The sequence below is a fragment of the Rhinatrema bivittatum genome, chromosome 10, assembly GCF_901001135.1.
Source record: "Rhinatrema bivittatum chromosome 10, aRhiBiv1.1, whole genome shotgun sequence".
NCBI lineage: Eukaryota > Metazoa > Chordata > Amphibia > Gymnophiona > Rhinatrematidae > Rhinatrema > Rhinatrema bivittatum.
In genome coordinates, this window is record NC_042624.1 from 76,762,659 (window position 1) to 76,785,115 (window position 22,457).

General features: G+C 42.8%; 1 protein-coding gene across 4 annotated transcripts in view; it reads left to right on the forward strand.

Annotated features, from left to right (window-relative positions):
• BCAR3 (BCAR3 adaptor protein, NSP family member) overlaps window positions 1-22,457 on the forward strand; it is a 173,010-nt gene that overhangs the window by 126,716 nt on the left and 23,837 nt on the right. For 3 of the 4 annotated variants that reach the window (XM_029617983.1, XM_029617984.1, XM_029617986.1), the window contains 2 exons: window positions 18,302-18,433; window positions 19,932-20,368. In XM_029617983.1, the coding sequence (XP_029473843.1) occupies window positions 18,302-18,433; window positions 19,932-20,368 (569 nt within the window). The remainder of the gene's footprint in view (window positions 1-18,301; window positions 18,434-19,931; window positions 20,369-22,457) is intronic. The other variant, XM_029617987.1, reaches the window with a different exon arrangement.

A 22,457-nucleotide genomic window follows, 5' to 3' on the forward strand; every position in this document is an offset into this window, starting at 1 on the left:
TTCTTAATACTTGTGTTGCGCCAAGGAGAGCTTCTTTCTGTAGCTCATGTAAGATGTTATATGCACAGGCAATATGTTAGAAGATGTGCCTGGAAATTCTTTTTATTCACCCAATACAATCCCTTCCCTCTAGGAGCTGTAAACAAGAAGAGCTTTCTACCTGAAGACTATAGAGATGAGCCAGACTCTGGCAGTAGTCCAATGGGCTAGTCTGTTCCTTTTGTTACTTATTTCTCTATCCCCATCTCTTCTTACTACCTCTGCAGGCCAACTCCTCAAAATACTGAGCAAAGGAATCTATTGAGATTGATGTCCAGTATTATCATCGCTTCAAAGTTGTGAGCCCTCCACCTAGTATTTCAACAGCCTCCTAGTTACTTGTCTATACTTGAATGGACCCTAATCTTAATCTGTTCTGAAATTATTTATCTTCTTCTTTTAAATGCTCCTTTATTTTTTTTAAATGTTCCTTGTATATCGCTCCCATGCGACTGTTTTACTATGTTCCTTGTATCGCACCCAAGCAACTGTTCGGTTTCAGTGTAAACTGGTGTGATCTGTATTTCTATACAGGAATGTCGGTATATAAGAATTTAAAAAAAAGTAAATAAATATTAAACTTTCTTATTCAGAAAGTGCAGGATAGCTACAAATTGTACATCAGAACATAAGAATTGCCATACTGGGTCAGACCAAGAGTCCATCAAGCCCAGCATCCTGTTTCCAACAGTGGCCAATCCAGGCCATAAGAACCTGGCAAGTATCCAAACATTAAATACATCTCAAGCTACTATTGCTTTATTAATTAATAGCAGTTTATAGATTTTCCTCTAGAAACTTTTACTACTGTAACCACATCCTCTGGCAATGAATTCCAGAGCTTAATTATGCACTGAGTGAAAAAGAATTGTCTTTTTTTTTTTTTTTTTTTTTTTAATGAGCTACTTGCTAACTTCAAGGAATGCCGCCTAGACCTTCTATTATCTGAAAGAGTAAATAACAGATTTACATTAACTTTTTCAAGTCCTTTCATGATTTTGTAGACCTCCATCATTACCCCCCTTAGTCCTCTCTTCTCCAAACTGAACAGCACTAACTTCCTTAGCCTTTCCTCATAGGGCAGCGATTTAGTTGCTAAAGTTTTAAAAGCTGATTAAGTATGTCCTTCTCTCAATTTAAGGGTTTTTAAATTATTTACTTGGTGTCAAAGTTTTTTTAAAAATAACTAGGTGACTTTTTTTTAAAGATTTTCCTCCTACCTGGGGAGGGGGTAGTTAACTTTTATTAAAAATAAAATGACTGGGGTGGGTGGGAGATGTGAAGGGGAGGTGGATGGGAATCAAACTAGTGACTAATTGCCCAGGAACCATTAATCTCACATTTTCAGATCAAGTAAGTGACCTTTGCAAACTCACAAAATTAACCCAAAGGCTATTCTCCCTATTCTTAAAACTTGCAAAACAAATACTCGCCTTAAAAAAACTTGCAAAGAAAGATATCACTCTCCATTAATATATACATATCCTGCAATTGACTTAGGAAAAACTACTATAGTCCATAAAAGTTTTAAGTTCTGAATTTTTCTATTTCTAACCAGACATGCCCATTCTTGTCAGGCACACTGACATCAACATCTGCCCAGTGCTCCCTTTAGTAATATAAACTAAGATAAATGGAGTCTTGTTAGATATTGAGATTGGCCAAGTACAAACATCCTTGATTGCTCTTCCCTCCTTAATACTAAAGGTTTTGGCCAAGAAAACAAAATGCAAAACAATTGAGTTGGGCCTTTAGTAGAATTTGTTTTAAAATGAACTCCTTAACCTAGGGGGTCCAACCCACTCAAAAATTTGTTTTAATTTAACTTATTCATTTTTATATCATATGTGGGTTAAAAGTGGCTGACATCACAACCAGTTGCCAATGCTAATAGTTGTGATCCAAGTGTTCCTCTCTCTTCTATCTATGCAAACATTCTTCATAAAAGCTGCCCTTTTCCTCCTCGTAGAATTTTTCATAAAATCCAAATATAGGATCTCTTTGATGTTAATATAATTTATTTTCCTTTCTTTGTACAAACTCTTTCTTTAGTATAACTAATTTTAACTCTACACTCCATGACTCGATCCATAGCGAATGACAACACTTCTCACCAAACTGATGCTCTTTAATATGACCAATGCAAGATCCACAGCTTTCTGATGTGTTGCACTAATGAGAATGTTGTATATTAATGATTAAATAAAATATTCTAGAATTATAAAAGTCACGTTATGTGGTCATCTGGGGTAGATGCTCTGCTGCTGGATCCAGGTGTCATCCCCCGAATTCGGTTAATACTATTGGCATCTGCATCAATATTACTAAGGCAAACATCAATTTGGAAAACTCACATGAACATCGACCGCCACACGCAGAAATCTCCCTCGGGCATACCTACTAAACCGGTAAGAAAAGAGAAAGAAAAACCCAAAGTGGGAGACGAGAAAATGGCCGTCATAGCAGAAAAAAATGATTCACTGCGCCATAGATGAATCTGCGATGCTTGTAGTAACAGAAGCAGTAAAAGCAGCGATCGCTGGAAAGTTAGACACAATTGCAGAGCAAATTGCGGATATAAAATACGCTCTAGCTGAATTTAGCCCACGGGTTGATGCCCTGGAAAGGCCACATGACAGTTGTAGAAGACAATACTTCGAACACCGCGCAAAAGCTGGAAAAATTGGTTAACAAGCATGAGGAAAAAATCAGCACGCTGGAAAACCGGTCATGGAGAAATAATTAACATTTTGTGGGCTTTGTGGAGTCCATAGAAGAACATAAATTAGCCAGCATTCTTGCAGAATGGCTGCCTGCAGCACTGGATGTTTCAGATCAAGTGGAGCCCTTGATTGTGGAACACGCTCACAGATTAAGGAATAGAAGAGAAGGTGACCAAAACAAGCGATATGGCAAGCGTACCTCAAGACATCAGTGCTACAATATAATAATGGTTCTATAAAGAGTTTTCAAGATTTGTCCTATAAGGTAGCCACAAAGCACAAGGAATTTGGACCCTTGTGTCTACAACTTGCAGCCAAGCAAATCAAGTTCACCTTGCAATTCCCAGCCAGGCTGAAGGTGTGGCGAGACAGTAACCTACACATATTTGATTCCATGCCTGAAGCCAAGCAGTTTGTGGAGAGTTTGATTGTTGGGAGCCCCTCATGTTTGAATTGCAGCTTACTATATTTTCTGAGTTCTGTAGGGTGTGGCACCACTATTCAAGGGGAACAGCCAGGCTGTGTAGACCTTCTACACTGTTTTCTTTTTTGTGTTTCGCAAGCAGTTAAGACATTTCATGCAGTTACATGTACAAGGTTGTTCAAGTGGATTTACCTGATCGCAACCGTTTTCCACTGTTTTGCACCGCTTCCTTTGCTTTGCTGAGAATACATTTGAGGACCCACCTGACAGTGAGGAACTCATAAATGCCCTGCAATTGTCCTACTCCTGGAACATATTCAGGAGGAAATATTAATATGAAGGATCTTTCCATGAGGGACTCCCGTTTCTCTGGTTCTGAAGGCATCGAACAGCAATGGCAGGGCTTTCCCGTAGCCATTACAGCTTTCTGTGCTGCGGCACTCTGGGAAAAGCTGAAGTATAATCCCTAAACAAAGGGATTAATTTCATTTCTTGATAATTACATTCTGGTTTGAATTTTTTCGAGAATGTTTTACCTACGTTGCCTATTCAAATGCTTCAGATGATTGCCTTATATAAAGTTTTCTTTTGGGTTCATTGGGGGGATAGCACCTGAACACTCACAGTATTGTTTCTAGCTCTCTGGGAAGAGAGTTTACTGTTGGTAATGGTTGCTACCAAAATGATAAAGGGAATGGAACAGTTCCCCTATGAGGAAAGACTAAAGCGATTAGGAATTTTCAGCTTGGAGAAGAGACGGCTGTCGGGGGATATGATAGAGGTCTTTAAAATCATGAGAGGTCTAGAATGGGTTAATGTGAATGAGTTATTTACTCTTTCGGATAATAGAAAGACTAGGGGGCACTCCATGAAGTTAGCATGTGGCACATTTAAAACTAATCGGAGAAAGTTCTTTTTCACTCAGCTCACAATTAAACTCTGGAATTTGTTGCCAGGGGATGTGGTTAGTGCAGTTAGTATAGCTGAGTTTAAAAAAGGATTGAATAAATTCTTGGAGGAGAAGTCCATTATCTGCTATTAATTAAGTTGACTTAGAGAATAGCCACTGCTATTACTAGCAACTGTAACATGGAATAGACTTAGTTTTTGGGTACTTGCCAGGTTCTTATGGCCTGGATTGGCCACTGTTGGAAACAGGATGCTGGGCTTGATGGACCCTTGGTCTGACCCAGTGTGGCATGTTCTTATGTTCTTACTAGGGGTGGAGGGGAGGGGAGGGGGAAGGGAAGAAATTGGGGGGTATTCAGGGGGGAGAATTAGGAGAGGACGGCAGGAAAGAAATATCTATGTGAGTCATGAGAGAGGCTATTGATATGATTTATGCCCTAATTGAGGCTAAGGTTGCAGGTAATCTACTGGAATTACATAAAGTTAGCAACATTCAGCGGGGCAGCGATGGTTATGAGTACATATCTGGGTTTTTCCATAGGGGAACTCAGAGTAGCTTACAACAGTGGAACAGATATGATTAATACCTATATGATGATTAACAGAGCAGGGTTCAAGCAGATTACACAGACAGAATAATGGGACCACAAGTGACATATTTAACATGGAATGTAGCAGGTATGGGTTCACCCATAAAAACAGAAAAAGTGTTATCTCATATTCACAGGTTGAAAGGAGAGATTGTCTTCCTACAAGAATCCCATATGACCGACAAGGAGCATAACAAACTAACGGGCCGATACAGTAAAGTGCGCTCCAGCGGAGCGCACAGTTAGCCCGCATTTGGCCTCGCGTTTTCAATGTGCTATTTTTACCCCTTATACAGTAAGGGGTAATAGCGCGTTGAAAACACACGGCCAACCCCCCCAAAACTAATAGCACAGGCAACATGCAAATGCATGTTGATGGGCTTATTAGTCATTCCTGCGCGATACAGAAAGCAAAATGTGCAGCCAAGCCGCACATTTTACTTTCAGAAATTAACTCCTGCCCAAAGGCTGGCGTTTATTTCAGCCAGCACCAGGAAAGTGTATAGAAAAGCAGAAAAAACTGCTTTTCTGTACACCCTCCGACATAATATCATAGCGATATTAAGTTGGAGGCCCCCAAAATAAAAAAAAAAAATCAAAAATTAAAAAAAAAATGTTTAAATCAATTTAGCCGACATCCGTTTTCCAAACCCGTGGCTGTCAGCGGGTTTGAGAACCGACGCCGATAAAGTTGAATGTCGGCTGTCAAACCCACTGACAGCCGCCGCTTCTGTCAAAAAGGAGGCGCTAGGGACGCGCTCGTGTCCCTAGCGCCTCCTTTTACCGTGGGCCCTAATTTGCATATGGGCCGATACTGAATCGCACGCTCAGGACACTGGCCTGTGCGCGCGTCGGGAGAGCGGGTGCTCGCCGGCTCTCCCACGCTTCTTTCTGTATCTGCCCTTAAGGAATAAAAGGGGTTTTAACCAACTTTATTTCTCCTCAGGAACCCCCAAAAATGTAATGGTATGGCAATTTTAATTCACAAAAGGGTATTCTTTGTGTTAGAATTCTATTGGTCCAAGGTATATTTGGCAAAACTGTAATCCTGGCTTCTGTGTATGCTCCAAACAGGTATGAGCACCACTTCTTTTACCAAACTGATTACCCATATCTCAGCATTAGGAAATGCCCCCATTATTGTTGGGGGGATTTCATTTGCGTGAATGACCCTTTGCTGGACAAATGCTCAGCTTCCAATATTGCTAAATTGGGGAATGGGAAAGGCATTAAGTTCCTTTGTAAAACTCTCTCTCTTATGGGCATGTGGAGAACACTCCATCCAGAGGAACGAGACTTCACCCATTATGCAAGGGCCCATCCTACCAAATCTAGGAGGTAGACAAAGTGGAAATGAGGAACCTGGTGATCTCAGACCATTCTCCTGTGATCTGCATTACTGGGGGAAATATTGGTTTTGACTCTTTTTTTTTTTTTTTAAATGGAAAACGCCAGAATGGTTATGTAAGGAACAGGAATTTAAAAAGTTTTTGTTGCAAAAGTGGCAGTTCTTTATAGAGGCTAACCAACAACGTAGAGATAACTCGATCCTGCTCTGGAAAACAGCAAAAGCTGTAATGAGGGGAGAGATCATGCAATTTGCAATTTACAAGAGAAAGCAAAGAAATAAATGCTGGAGCTGGGAAAAAGAATGGCGTACTACAAAAATCAATGGAATAAAGATAATTTGGCTTAGAAATGCTCAAGCTATTATCAAAGATCTACTACACCAAAAGGCTTCAGGTGCTAACTTTATATACAAACACAAACTGTTTCAGCATGGGAACAAACCGGAGCGATTGATAGCCAATCTGACGAAATCTCTTTTTCACTTTAAATTTATTAGTAATATTAAGAAACCAGAAGGCTCTTTTGCCAACTCCACACTCGAGATAGAAAGTTTTAAACAATTCCCCTATCAAACTTTATACAGTAAGGAGGATCCCAACTTAGATCATCAACGGGAATTTTTTGCAGATTTAAAACTACCAAATTTATTGGCTGCACATTTAGCTGCTTTAAACAACCCAATATCCATACAGGAAATTTTACCAGTTATCAAAGAGCTAAAATTGCATAAATCACCAGGGCCAGATGGCTTGAACTTTTTACTTTATAAATTGCTTCAAGATCCAGTAGCCCCGGTCCTAAGTGAATTATTTAATTATATGATACAGAATCAAGAGATGCCAGAATCCATGAAAATAGCAGCTATTATGATCTTACCTAAACCTAGTAGATATTTAACTGATCCCAGTACATACAGACCAATGTCTTTATTGAGCCAGGACATTAAAATAAATGCAAACGTTTTGGCTAACAGACTAAAATATATCATGCCAGACTTGATCTCCCCAGAACAGACAGGTTTCGTCTTGGGCAGAAAGCCCACAGCTAACATAAGTTGTCTCTTAACCGCATTGGAAATGTGTTATTCACAGGGGATAGTAGACCCTTTAATGGTCAGTTTTGACACAGAAAAAGCCTTTGAAAGGGTGGCAAGGGATCTTTTATTTACCTCTCTAAAGAAGTTTGGATTTTTATCTGCCATCCAAATTCTGTACAAAGACGCTAAACCATTTAATTACGTCAATGGGACTATATCACAGTTGTTTGGCTTAGGGAGAGGTACCAGGCAGGGTTGCCCGCTATCCCCGCTCCTATTTATTTTGTCCCTGGAGCCTTTAGTATGTAAAATCATGCAAGATATAAACATTAAAGGAGTACCAGTAGGGAGTCGGGAATTTAAATTAATGTTACTCACAGATGAAACGTTGATGGGGTTGACTAATGCTCACATAACTCTCCCTCTTATTTTGAGCCATGTCTATGATTTCTGATCCTTTTCAGGGTTATAGCTAAATCTGTCCAAATCCGAAGCTGGTCACTTGCAGGGAGAATGACAAAACTTCCCACCTTCATGGGCAAAAGATACTATTATATATTTGGGGATTAAGGTGCATCGGGACCCCAGTAGGTGGTACCCGTATAATATTTTACTTCTTATCCAAGAATTTAAAAAAAAATTACTCAGCTGGAAACATTTCCCCCTATCTTTACATGATCGCATAGTGTTAGTTAAGATGATACTAATCCCTAAGTTATTATAACTGCTTCGGATGGTACCATTTTTCTTATTGAAAAAAGATATATGTCACATTCAACCAGCTTGCTCTCAATTTTTTGGAATTTTAAACGAGCCAGGCTTAAATTTACTACATTAGCAGCCCCGAAAGAGGAAGGAGGCTTGGGTTTCATAAACATTAGGTTTTATAATATAGGATGCCTTTTACAAATTCTCAAGGAGTGGTTGGGGAGTCCATTTAATAACCTTATGGTGAAACTAGAATGGGAATTTGTGAAACCTTACAGTTTAGCGTACTTTTTTACACTCCCTTAATGAAACTTTGCCGTCTCATGTCACAAAGTCCCTATTAATTGGTTCAGTGGGGAAATGTTGGCGTGCTATCAGACAACACTTGAGTCTGACATGGCAAATGTCCTACTGTGTACCATTGCGGGGAAACCCTAGATTTTTACTAGGTTTGGACAATGAAAAATTTGAAATACTTTGTAAACAAGGAATTGATCGTTAATTTCCTTTTATTAATTTACAGGAGAACAAAATGCATATCGTGCATTACTGTTGTCAGTATTTACATTTCAATAGTACATGCACAACATTCCAACAGTCGGGCTGCAGGCGCACTCATATACAGCTGTGCAAACATTCAAAAACCCTATTACATTCGTTGCTTGGCTAACAGTTGACCTCTGGAAATTGCAGAACACCCTAGGATCTGCAACTCTGTTTCAGATAAGGAGCAAAGTGTTAGTAGCTTCCTTATTGTCCTGAAAAATAAAAAAAGTGAAAGCATGTCACTTTACCTACAAGCACAATTTATGCATACTTAGCTCACATTACCCCTGCACCTCTAGGTCTACATAATCAATGCTAAGTTGCACAGTATGGGACACATTGGTCATATGCACATCCCCCACCGCTAGGAATTTCAAAGTCCAAAGCCAGTATAAATGTACAAAGTACTCAGTGTGAAAGGAAGGAATGGAAGATTTGCTATGGTACTTCCTGGATGTCTCAGCATATACACAGCGTAGACAGCATCTGCACAGTGCATGAATCGTGTCTTGCCTTGTGGCTGCCCATTTCTTCTGTCATTCGTGCAGTGAGGGGGAATCGTGACAGCAGCATCTTGAGATCCTTGTATGCAACAACAGTGGCACAGCAGAGAAATTTAAAGGACTGCTTAATACAATAAGGACAATAATGGGCCTAGCTCAAACATCCATTAGCCCACTACACAGCAGCCCCAGGAAGTGAGAGAAATCCCATCACGAGACCCGCAGACACCAGGGAATTACTGGAATACGATCAGTTGATGGTGGATCGCAGGGAATTCTCAGCAGGGCTTCAGTTTACGTCTGTCAGAAAGGATGAGGATCCTGGTTCCATGTGTCCAGAAAAAAACGTTAATCATTGTCAAGGGAATGAGTTTCTAGAGACAGAGCGGCTCTTCCTAAAGCATGCTAGCTCCCGAGTGAAAATTCTATGCTCTGCTAAAGAGAGTGAGCAGTGTTTAGATTTCTCCTTCTCTGTTAGGTAAGCTATTGTTTTTCCATTCTACATTTCTTGAAATTGCAAGGAGAAGGCTTGACCAGAAGTTGGCGTTCCGGCATAGCTGTGGAACTTTCCTCAATTCAGTGAAGACCCAGTGTTCCCGGTGCTCGTCTGTAGAGCCAGCATGGGTAGAGGTAGAAAGGAGAATCGGGACATGTTGAGGAACATCCATTTTTTTTTTTAAATTTAAAATATTTATAGGCCACCCTTGGCAAAATTCTATGTGGCTTCCAAAGTTACATTCATCAAAATCAGATATATCAGACATACGAAATTCTCAGTGGAAACATTATAAAATAACGTATTAGGGATAAGGAAATAAATTAACAAAACATGACTAATTGCAGATGTCATACAAGCTCGTTACTAAAAAGCAATCCTGAATAGATGAGTTTTTAGTTACGAGGTTCATATTCAGCCACTAAGCAGCTCGGTTAGTTGGCTAGATCAACCTATCCAGCTAGCTAGCAGCGCCACTGAATATACCCGGCAACCTTAAAGTTAGCCGGATAAGTATATACGGTCAGCCCTATGATGCGACCAGAGTTAAGTTAAGCAGCTAACTCTGCTCCTCACTGGAACTCCTACTTCCCGCAGCAGGAATGCTCCCATCTTATGCAGCTAAATATAGCCGTGTAAGCCATTTAGACGGATACTGTAACAGTTAACCATCTAAATGGCTTTTGAATATGGACCTCTGTATTAGTTTTGCATACAGGTGTAGAGCTACAGTTGTATTATAGTTAGTATAGCAAGGAGGATTTGGCTGCTCTCGCATCCTGCTTTTAAGAATCCTCGCCACAGAAGTTAAAGGAGCGTTAATCTTTTCATTCAGGCAGAGGAAAATGTTTTTAATTTATTGGCATCTTCTTACTGCAGTGATTCCAGAAGGTATTTGTAAATACAGTGGAAAGCCTCTCATATCAGACTCCTCTTTTCCATGAAAAAAAGGTCAAAAAAAGGTCCTTGTAGCAGGAAAGAAGAGAGCACTTTCATCAGTGATCCTCATCTACAAGATGAGGAAAGCATACCAGATGCAGTGTGTCTGGGATAAAGAATCAATTCAGCCCCTTCTATCATTTCCATCTCACTTTATTCGTCATTAGATATCAACAAAAGGAGCGTCTGCTGATTTTTCACCCAGGCATTCCTCGTAAATTAATTTACTGGAGGGGTTTCAGAGATGAAGCGTGGGGACAGCAGGGCACGGGAGTGCATGGCGGGTCAGAGAATTTGAAAGGAGGCAAGCGCTGGAAAGAATTCAGAAGCAATGGAGGAGAGGAGGAGAAAGGAGTTACCACGACAGAATATCGAGGAATTATCCCTGTCGTGGAAAAGGACTCACACCTAACCGAATGCCTATCCCTCTGCAGACCAATGCCAATGTCTTAAAGAACAATTTGGTGTAGCTGACTAACGTTGACCTGGCCGAAATGCTTCTCTAAGTAGCAAAGTGAGGACAACTCCCCCCACCCCCTAATAAATCTGATAAGTGCCAGGCAGGTTGCTCCATGGTGCTGTCGGGGCATTACATTAGTGAATTTGGACAGTTTGGGTAGAACTGGTTCAAAACTGAGAAGCAAAGCATAGTTCCCTGTCTCCTCCTCAGTTTGTGCACAGGGGATAGTGTTCCTGTGTCTCGTGTGACCGTTTATTGCTGCGGTGCATGAAATAGTCACTGCTAGGCAAATATTGAGACCAGCTTGGGAAAATAATCATTTTCCCAGTGGCGTGTAATTCCCTTCAGTAACTACGTTAAAGAAAGAGAAGCAAACAGTATTTTCTAGTTTTCAGCTACAGCCTACAAGCTTCAATCCAACTCTTGAGGCTGGAATGAAAGTAAAATCTGAAACTTTCCCATGCTTACTGACAAATCTAAATACAATTAAACAGTTCTTTCCATGAATGCCTCTGGGCTGTGCTGCTGAAACATAACGATCTGATCTAATAAATCCTGAGCCTTTTCTGATTAATGGACATGGCCTTTCTCTTATCAGTGAGGGGCCCGTGTGTTTGGAAGCAAAGGTTGTGAACCTGAGCTAGACAAACCCGTAATATTTATTATTTATAGACATCCGGTATACCACCTTTTACAAAGAATGGCCTCACGGCACAGTACAACCAAGTTAAATCAACAGCTGCAATTGAAATAAACTTACAGCAGGGTAGATAACTTCAAGATCGGGGGAATGGGGACTGTCAGGGAAGATGTACCTGAAAAGCCGTGCCTTAGCTTTTTTTCCCTGAAGGGAAGGTAGCAAGGTTCAAGTTGTTGGGGGAGTGTTAATTTGTTCCAGATGTTTGGTGCACAACAGCTGAAAGCATGAAGTCTAGTGCAGGACAATCTGGCAGTGCTCAGAGGAGGAGATGAGAGAAGGGCCATTTGGAGGGACCAGAGATCTCGGGTGGTTGCGTAGGAGGAGAGAAGCTCGAGAGATACTCCAGAGCTTGCCTATTTGTCCACTTGCAAGTGAAGCAGAGGTATTTTTTTTAGCGTTATCCTACTTTTGACTGGGAGCCACTGCAGCTGATGGAGGATTGGTTTTATGTGGTCAGAACCAATCAAAGTCCTAGCAGCATTACTTTGAAGGAGCTGGAGATATTTCATACTATATTGCATGAATCCATTAAACAGGGAGTTGCACTGCTCAGTTCAGCTGATGATTATTGCATGGATTACAATGGCAAGGTTGTGTTTGTCTAGGTAGTTGCATAGCTGGCAAATCTGGCACAGGTACCTAAAGGAAATTCCTACCACCTTTGTCATGGTGAGATGTTAGTTGATCTAAACCCCTAGGCTTCAAACTGACTCCTTGGGCTGTAAAAGGGTACCTGACAGGAAAGGTGATTTAGTGCAGGGGGTGATCCTGACACTCAGGCCGATGCAGTATCAGTGCGCGTTAAACGGGCATTCATTATTATTGAGCGCCCGCTCCCTTAACGCACGCTGATCTACCTCTCCCGGGCACCTGATTTAATATTTAAATCGGGTGCCGAGGTAAAAAGGAGGCACTAGGGGGAAATTGCGCGCCCCTAGCGCCGCCTTGACAGCGGGCGCCCGGGAGAGGTGGCTGTCAGCCGGTTAGGAAAACAGAGGCTCAGTTTTAGAGCGTCCATTTTCCTGACCTTTGCACAGCTACCAGGTTAGGAAAACAAACACTCGTTAATTGAGCATCCCTTTTCCTAAACTGACCGCCAGCACCTTTTTTTTTTTTTCCCCTGGACATTCTAATTTTTTTTAGTTCCTCTGATTTAATATCGCTACGATATTAAGTCAGAGGAAGTACAGAAAAGCAATATTTTCTGCTTTGCCTCAGAGGTTATGGACACGAGTCCAATCACGGGTTGAGCTATGCGCTGCAACCAGCACTCAGTATTGCATCGGCCTGACTAAGCCAGAGGAGCTCCTATTTAGAAGGGTCAGCATGAGTTTGTGGTTGCTAAGCCCATTGGGCTACTGCTGTAAGAGAATCATGGAGGTTTGCAATGCTTGCAGTTTGGTCAGACCCCATTTTGATGACATCTAGCTGTGCATCAGCAAATAGATTGCAATCAATGTTGAGCAACTAAATGAGGTCACAGATAGGACAGATGTAAATATTGAGAAGGATCGGGGATCCCCAATCCCCAGGTGAGATCTCTGGGTTTCGATGCTTTATTGGCCCATCTGACAGATTGTGTTCTGTTAGATAGGAATTATTCAAACCATTTCAGTGCCCATGTCCCTTAAGCATCATATCAGGAGTTGGTGATCGGTATCAAAGGCAGCCAAAATATCTAGGAGGACAAGGAGGGTATTGCCACCTTGGTCTACATGTAGGCGAATACTGTTAGTGATGGCAAGGAGAACAGATTCCGTACCATGGCCTTTTCTGAAGCCAGATTGGTGGAGATATAGGGTGTTGTATTTTTCTAGGAAGTCTAGGAGTTGGAGGTAAACCACTTTTACCACTGTAATGGACAAGAAATGAAGGTTAGAGACTGGATGATAATTGCTGATTATTTTTGGATTGGAGTCAGGCTTCTTTAGGATAGGTTTGATATTGCTTTTTTAAGTGAGGAAGGTAGAGAATCTTGGGATAAGATGGCGTTTATTATGTTGGTTAGCCAAGGGGTCATATCTTGCTTGAAGGTACAGATGAATCTGGGGAGCATAGGATCTAATGGGCTCACATATTGGTTGATTCTCTGTAGAATCTTCTCTATATCCTAGAAGGAGACTGTCCTGAGGTCAGATAGAGAGATATAGTTTGGAGGGAGCAGGAATGAATTTGCCAAGGTAGGCAGTGTGATGATTGTATTCTTGGGGTGGTTTGTGACCAGGATATGTGAAGCGGAGGTGGAAGTGGAGGTGCAGAAGAAGAAACAAATAGATTGAACTTTTTCCATGAAAAAGTGAGCAGAGTCTTTGGCTATGTGATCTCCTGGTTAAGGGGTAAGAGTTGTGAGGGGCTCAGGCTTGGAGAGTTTTGTACCAGTTCAAAGAGTTTGCCTGGGTGATTCATGGATAGATTTAGTTGTTTAGTGATGTAGTCTTTCTTTGCTTGTTGATTGGCTGCTTAGAGGGAACATTGACCCTAAATCTAGCCAGTAGGTGTCACCATTATGCAATGACTGAGATTCTCCTCCTCTCCAATGCATCTGCAGCATCCCCAGCCCGTCAGCCTGCAGAGTAAAGGCCAGGACCAGAAATCAATCAAACCTTGGTCTTCCACATGGTGGTGCATACCATTGCCATTGAGCCATCAAGCTGGCCCTAATATTTTTTCATTCTTAAGGTTGAGGTCAGTTTTAAGCCCCATACACTGTCTGTCTATGAGTAATGATTCCTCTTTATCAATTATAGCTCCTTAGAATGTCAACTATTTATGATTCTCCCAAATTAACTCCTCTAGAAACTGTAGGCAGGTTTACTCTGAATCTGAATATAATGTATTAGAGCTAACATGCACATGGGGCTAATGGTTCAAGCTGTTTGTCAGACTTGAAGATCGCCAAGGTGTTTGCAGACAGTATAAATCAGTTGCATGATGACATAAAGCTCATTCGTCAGAGGAGTCTCAGTTAATGAGGGCCTCTTCAGACAGAGCATATTGGAAAGAGTCTGCAACATATGATTGCAAGCAGTATTTGGATAAAGTTCAAGTGAAAGCAAATAGATTCTGACACCAGAGAAATACATCTATTGTACAGTAAGGGGAGCTGAAGGCTTCTGCAGCAGGGACTATGAGCAAAGGCTGAAAGTTAGTGTTTGCTTTCTAACACCAAAGTCCGTGCTCAGGAAGATTTGAATGCCAGGTACTCATTTTTAATTTTACCAGATTTTATATGTTATTAACTAACTAAGCAACAAAAGTCTTGTTGCTAGTGCATAAGAGAATAAATTACCCATAGAGCAGAGGGCCGGGTAACCGCACTCCAAGGTATAGAGATGCTTCAAAGATTGCTGTGTGTTTTACATTTAGCAGTTCATGTCATGACCAGGATGTTGCATATATATATATATATATATATATATATATATATATATTTACATGCATTCATCTGTGTTGTGACGTAAGAGAAAATCAGTTTACAAATAGCTCAGTGGTCTAGGCTGTAGCGCTATGTGCAGTGATTCAGCAGATCCAGGTAAAGACTTTCCTATCCACACACTCAGGCCCAAAAGTGCTGCGAAAAGGTGTGGCCTTGGAGGAGGTGCCCCTTCAGCCCTCGGATTGGCAAAGGTGCCCACCCCACAGCTTTCTGAGCATGCTGCCTGGAGAAACATAATAATAAGGAGGATAATAATCACAGAATTCAGTATCAAACCTCTGAAGTGTTTCACGACAAGGACTCAAGTCTTATTTGCCTACACCTTGCAGCCCAAAGCTGCCCACGTGTTGATCTTCAGTAAAGGCAATTCATTCATTCTGACTTGCTGTAAGTTTTTTGGGAGTTTCTCAGTGAGTTTTATAGCTGGGCAGACCGGTCTTTATTTGTTGCTGGGTTTGATGTTACTATGGGGTGTATTTTTAAAAGAAAACTTTGCCCTCCTATTAGTGGCTAAATGTAGCCACTCGAAACATGGGCAACCCCGGGGGGAATGGGTCGGGGAGAGGAGGTTAGGCAGCCAAGCCTAGGCCCAGCTGTTTCAGGCTCACATCTAGCTGGCTACATTTAGCTATTTGAATTTAAACCTCTTTTCAAGCGCAGCCTAGCCAACTAGGTTGTGACTATCAGCTGTGTTTTAGTACGACGGTTTTCTACACTCTCCTCCGAGCTGAATGTTGGTCTCTCTCTCTAATCCCGAAACCTTACCAGTAGAAAATCGAGACATTTCCTTCTATAATTTAAGAGAACATTTTTATTGTCCCTTTTTATTAAAAAGAAAAAGAAAAAAGGTTTAAGCAGCTTCTTTGCAATTTCCCCGATGCTCCAAGGAGCAGCCATTTTCATAAGAAAGTCACACTCCCTGAATCTGATTGGTCCACCCTTGGCCATGACAGGAACCAATTGTATTCCATGCCAGGTGGGGTGCGGCTGTTCCCAGGTGCTTGGGTTAAAGAATTTCAGGAATGGTGGTTTAGCAGGACTGCTGGCTCTGCTGTTATTCCAAGCTGACCATGTTCAAGACATCAGCTGTGGCTCCTCTGTCACTGGTAACATGTGTGCATGACTGATGGAGGAACCCTGCAAGGACTCACACTGCTCTGATGGCCTCACAGTCAATGCTCGTACTTTCCCTTGCATTTATACCATCAGGGCAGTGTAACGCAGCTGTAAAAACCCTGCGCGATTCTCCATAGCTTGCTCATCCTTTCCCTTGCATTTATACTATCTTGCATGGACCGAATGGTGCCTGTTAGAAATGTTCTTGCTCCTTCAAAGTGTGTTCTGTGCTTAGATTACCAGGGAACAGGAGAACATAGGAAAACAGTAGGCAGTCAGTAGATGAGGACCATTTCTGGCTCTCTGCCTGTCTAGTTGCCCCTGCCTACCTTTGCAGTAGCTAAAGATATCTCCCAGCTGTGAGCTTTTCAAGCTTTACTACCCAGGAAATTGCTGTCTCACCTTTTTTGCCCTTAGGTGAGAAGTGCAGCCAAATTGGCCTGTAGGAAACTCCCTCTAATTATGATGTACTGAATCCAATTATGATGTACTGAATCCAGCCGCTGCTGCTTGTTGAGTGGTGTTTGACACAGCTGCTCTGTGCAAATCGGCTTTGTCATCTCCCCTCTATTATTCTGAGCAGATAAGCATAGAAGTTTTCATACCTAGTCCAACACGCAGCCTCCTCTCCCAGTTTGTTCATCCTGCCACTCCCCACCAGCGGAAAAATTATCTAGAATCTGATGATGCATTTGCTACATTGCAAACAGATAGTAACCCGCACCCACTCTTCCCCACACATGCATTATGTGTTTTAGGTCTGTTACAGGAAGCTACATGAAAGAGTGCCCAGTCCAAACATCTGGGCACGTAATAATACTATGGATTATTGTTACAGCATTACAAGGCATAGGCAGCACTCTGTTCAAATAGGATGAGTCCCTGCCCCAAAGAGCTTACAATCTGAGTACCTAAGGCAACAAGAGATAAAGTGACCAGAACAAGGATTTGGTTTCCCACCCATTACTCTAACCACTAGCTCAAATATTCCAAGGACCATTTTTATAGTGACTCTCTCTTTTTTTTTGCCCCAGAAATGGAAGTCACCCGGTTTTCATCTTCAGGTTAAAAAAAATATTTTTGCATTGATCATGAACAGACTGAAAATAAAAGCCGATGCTCCACTGCAGTTTTTGATTGCCCATCGCCAAGGTCGAACCAGTCCTGCTCTGGCTCTGATGACTTTGAACATTATCTGTCCTTTACTGCTTCGCAGGCCGATGCAATAATCTGAGCGTCAAGAAACTGCGTGCTGGTTTTCAGGGCAGTTTTAATGCTCAGATTAAACATTTCTTTTTAACTCCTGATGCAATCACTGCCAAAATGTGCGTTCAGCAGAGGCCGAATCCATATTTTAACTTGGGAAGGAGGGGGGGAGGGGCGTGCACCTCTGACAGGCCCATGGAAATCACGGCTACTGACTTCGGTCATGATTAGCCACCGCAGCCAGCTAAGTCAGTACTTATCTGGCAAGTGATCCTGACATCTTTTTTCCCCCTTCCCCCTCCCCCCCCTATTTTCAGGTTTTAAGTAGCAGTGCAGTAGTGCTGGAAAGTTAACTCCACCTCTGACCTGGAGTCAAGCTTCCAGCATTAAAAAAAAAATCCGGGCTGGACCAACGCATCTCTCTCTGCTTCAGAGAATACTACTTAATGCCTTCATTTGCATGGGATTTCCATGCGAGGGCGCTATGCAGTACTCCCATTTAAAAGCGCACATTTTCTGCACGCAAAACTCCTTGCTGTGTAGGCATTAAGTCTTGCGCACAGCAAATGTATGTTGAAGTGCAGGCAGAAAGGTGCATTTTGCTGAAGGGCAGCCTGTCAGGGATAAATGAAAAACCACAGCTTGAACGAATGCCGCTCAGAGCCTCGCCAAAAGCAGTGCGGTACATGCAGTCTGCTCCTTGCAGTCACCTGTTGTCCCAGTTCCCTTGTCAGTTCGAGTCTATTTGTATACACACTAATTATCTTGAAAAACCTAAATGGCAGTGGTAACCCTGCCATGCATGCAACCATGAACCTCGTGCCGGGAGCAGAGGAGAGGAGCTGGTTGTAAGGCACTTTCTGTGTGCGTCTGGGTGTAATGGTAACCTGCCTCCCCGCCTGGCACCGTATCAGGCCCTTTACAGGCATTGGTTAGAGATCAAAGAGGGAGGTCAGTGAGTGAAATGCAACTCCCACACCCAAATGATTAATGCAGAGCATGTGACAAGAAAATGAAAGTTTCTCTTGGCAGGTAGAGCCCTTGGACACTGATCCAGGTGAGGTTACTGCTTTTCATCTAGGGGAGGTGGAGAAAAGTCATCCTCCTGTTTTTCTTCCAGTTTTCTAAGGGCAAGTATACCATGGAGACCGGGACACCAGAAAAGCTCAGGAAGGAGTTGGAAGACGAGCTGAAGTTAAGCAGTGAGGATCTGCGAAGTCATGCCTGGTATCATGGCTGCATTCCTCGACAGGTACAGCTGCTGCTTCTGCAACCTCCGCCCTTTTCCCCAGAGGAGTTGGGCTCGTGGGAATGGCAGACAGCACTGCGGGCTGGGCTACAGACTGTGCGGGGGCAGCCTGGGAGCCACACTGCATCCACACTGCTGCGTGCTAACTTAAAAACACAGCTTTTGGTTGTTTTGTACAACTTTCTAAGGCTGAGAAAAGGAGAGAGATTTCCAGATCGTAAAAAAAAAAAAAAGATGCTGGCCAAGCATTTCTGCACAATTGGGTATAGCAGTTGAAGCCAGTGTGCTTGGAGAGGGCAGGGAAACCCGTGTGATGTTACGGTTCAGCTCCAGAAAAGCCAGGGTCTCTGTGAGCACTAAGAAGGTGCATGTGACAGTCTGCACATTTATAATAAGCTACAGCAAACCTGAGAGTGAGGAGGCACCGGGCGGCTTGCAATGTCCAAGGTGAAGGTAATAAACGGGAAGGGAGAGCTTGCACCTTGAAGGTGCCCTTCTAGTTATCCTACTATGGGGTTTCATTGCTATGTCCGTGAATGTTACTGGTGCTGAATGTATCATTTCTCAATATAAATTTCAAAATACCTGGGATTGGAGAATTTTGCAGGAAAGTTTTTGAAATTCTGCTACATGTTTGCATATACTTCCATATTAAATAATGTACATATTAGTTTGCTTTATAAAAATAAAGTTGAAAAAAGGAAAAGGAAAAAAGGTGAATCTATAAGAGGCAGCCTCATGACACTGCAGCGCCCACCCCGCCAAGCACAGTTCAGTTCAGATCAACTGCAGTCTGGTAGCCAGAAAGCACTGTCCTTTTTCTCTTTATGTAAGCAGGCTGAACTACTTCTTATACAGGTGCCCTCAGTGTGCAAAGTGCTGGTAATAATAATTCGTGTTGGTTACATTAATCCCCCTCCAAAGAGCATGAGGGCCCAGACTGAGCACAGGGAGGGAACCAAGCCAGGGGCCTCTAGATTTGAAGCTCTAAGCTCACCTCACTATCCCATGCTGCCGGCCCAGTCATTTGGGGGCAGCCTGCAGCCTTGAGCAGCAAGTAATGCCAACACAAAATCTGTTTGTAATCACATAACATATACTTTAAATTAAATATTGGTGGTAACTAAAGTGAAGAGCAAGCAAACAGGAAATGTAACTAATGCTTATTAAACAGAATTATGCTTAGCAGCAAAACACAACATTAGAAGGTGAAACCCACTTTTACTGTGGTATTTCTTAGGCAAGAGCAATAGAGATTTTCATAAATGCCCCCTCCCCAACCCTAAAATCTTGGCTTACTGGAAAAGGTTAACCAGAGATTTTTTTTTTTTTTTTTTTAAAGAAGTTTTATTTGACGGTAACCAAGAATGTAAAGTGTTCAGGTTAAAAAGTTCAGCAAGATTATGCCAAGTTAGTTTTCAAATAATTAGTGAAATTAAAATTAAATCATACTGTATCGGCCCGAGGGCTTCTGATCCGTGCTGTGTGTTTTCTCTTGAAGGTCTCTGAGAGCCTGCTACAGAGAGATGGAGATTTCCTGATCAGGGATTCGCTCTCGAGCCCGGGAAACTTTGTCCTCACCTGCCAGTGGAAGAACACACCTCATCATTTCAGAATCCATAAAGTCGCCGTCAGACTCAACGAGGCCTGCTGCCGGGTCCAGTATCAGTTTGAACGGGAGAGTTTTGACACCGTCCCTGCCCTGGTGAGGTACTATGTGGGGAACCGAAAGCCGGTGTCAGAGCAGAGCGGAGCTGTGGTTTTCCAGCCAATCAACCGAAGCGTCCCCCTGAGGTGCACAGAGGAGCGCTACATAACCTCCCCTATGGGACACAAGGAAGGCAGCGATGGGAAAATGGACACCCTGAAAAGGCACAGCCTCGGTATCTGCAAGGGGCAGGCTCAGGAGCAGAGTTTGAGCAGAGGCAATCTTTTAAGGTGAATGCGGACACACTTTTCAGAAACCCTGCCCTGTAACAGGGGTTTTGATTGGTTCCTGGAAGTTGGCATGGCTAAGATCAGGGCAGGCTAATTCCCTCCAAGAGCGCAGTGGGCCACCCAGCAGACAGTAATCCTGTACTTTTAAAGACCTTCTCATAAAATAAGTGTATATTGCACTCCTGCAGGAGGGCACAGGCCTGCAGTGTCAGTAGTGTCCAAGGTTGAAATGATGAGGTTTGTCACTGTTGTGCTGTAACCCAGAGTGAGCAGAGCCTAAGGTTGGACAGCTTTAAGTGGGAGCTCCCGGCCAGCGAATGCTGCTGACAGACACACATCCCAGAAGAGCCTGCGGCAGATGCTGGTACAGACAGATACCGTATGTTCTCAATTATAGCACATTGGGCTGCCACCTAGCGAATGGAGCTAAGATTTAAATGCAAGAATGAACACAACAGCCCCAATGCCATCCTTTGATCATTGATTAGTATCAGTGTTCTCTTGGATTGACCGAACATATTTATTTATGGTAACAAGTTCTTATGTAGCCCCTTTTCTGGATAGTCCGAGAAGGCAGGGGTTCACACTCGATCCCAGGGCTAAGTCCTCTTGCAGTCCCAGCAGCTGCGGGATGAGACCTCCAGAGCCAAAGGTGTAAGGGGTGATTCTTTTTGTAGGTGTTGTCTCAGTAGGTTTAACCTGGATGAGCACAGGTACCAGAATAAACAGGCTGCATGCTCTGGATGGGTGTTCCAAAATTAAACTTTATTACACATCTTCTAAGATAATTAACTGGATTCTGGTTATATCCATGTTCCAAAGATATTCTCAGACTTCTCCTCTATCTGTGAAAGTGTCCCTTGGTTTTGTGGTTGTGAAATGGTCTCACCCTCCAGGGCATGGAATGGTAAATCTCTCAGGTAAGCCAGGGGTCTCCTAGACGAAGGGAAACCCCTTACCTGAGGTTCAGATGTACTTCATATTCTTTACACACCCAAATCTTCTCCGAGGCCAGAAACTACAGATGAAAAAAAACAGCTCTTACTCTCACTTCTCCTCTCCAAATTGTAACTTGGGATCTTTCAGAAGGAAAGGTTGAGGCAGCAGGGAAAAACAGCATTTCTTTTCTCTCCACTCTTGGGCAGGAAGGGTGACCACAAACTTCCTCTCAAAACAAAAGACAAAATTCTCCACAAAAATGTGACTCTGGGAGAGAGGACAGAAAATGGTAAGGTAGGGGGGCTTATTCCAGAGTGAGGACTTTAAGTTTCAGTAGGGGTTATTTCATTCCCTCTGGTCTATAAAGAGAGCATCTTTAGTGGATGTAAAAAATACGCTCTGTTCTACAAAAATAAAAAGCAGACATGTCTGAACTGAACAGAGGGTAGCAGAGGGGGAAAATGGCTGAATCAGCATGAGTTGGACCCTTGCGAGCAGCGGCGCCATTTGTCCAGGATTCTGCGCTAGCGTTTATGCTAGGACTGGTGCCGCTGCTCACAACATCTTCTGATTCAGCCATGTTCCCCCGTCTGCTGTCCTCTGGCTGCTTTTCAAAATTACAAAAAACAGGACCGTGGACCTCCCCACACACATCCAGTAACTCCCCGGCATAGGCGCTGTTGGGTAGGTTTTCATTGGGATGCCTAACTGGCAAGGTCCGCGCTTCTCTCCCGTCCCGAGGTAACCGTGTGCGGTGTGCCAGAATTATCCACTTGTTATGCAGCTACACGGACGTGCGTGCCTTGCTCGGATTTGAATGATGCTGTGCAAAGTGTGCGCGTTGGCGACATGCTGACTGTTCATGTCCAGTTTGAAGAAGGACATTTATGCCCACAGTTTCCAGCCAACCCTCCGAAATGCCCACCACCCCCCTCCCCCATTCCTCGCTTGTCCCAAAAGGGCTTCTTTTCTATGTGGCCAGAAGTGCGAGCCTTATAAAAACCCACTTCTTTATTTAATTAGACGCATTGCTCTCCAGTACAAATAGTCACTCCCAGCGAGTATCAATGGAGAAAAAAATGGCAATTACGATACAATTGCTCAGATACGATACCCAGGACGTGACAGATTTAGGCAGGTGAATTCTATT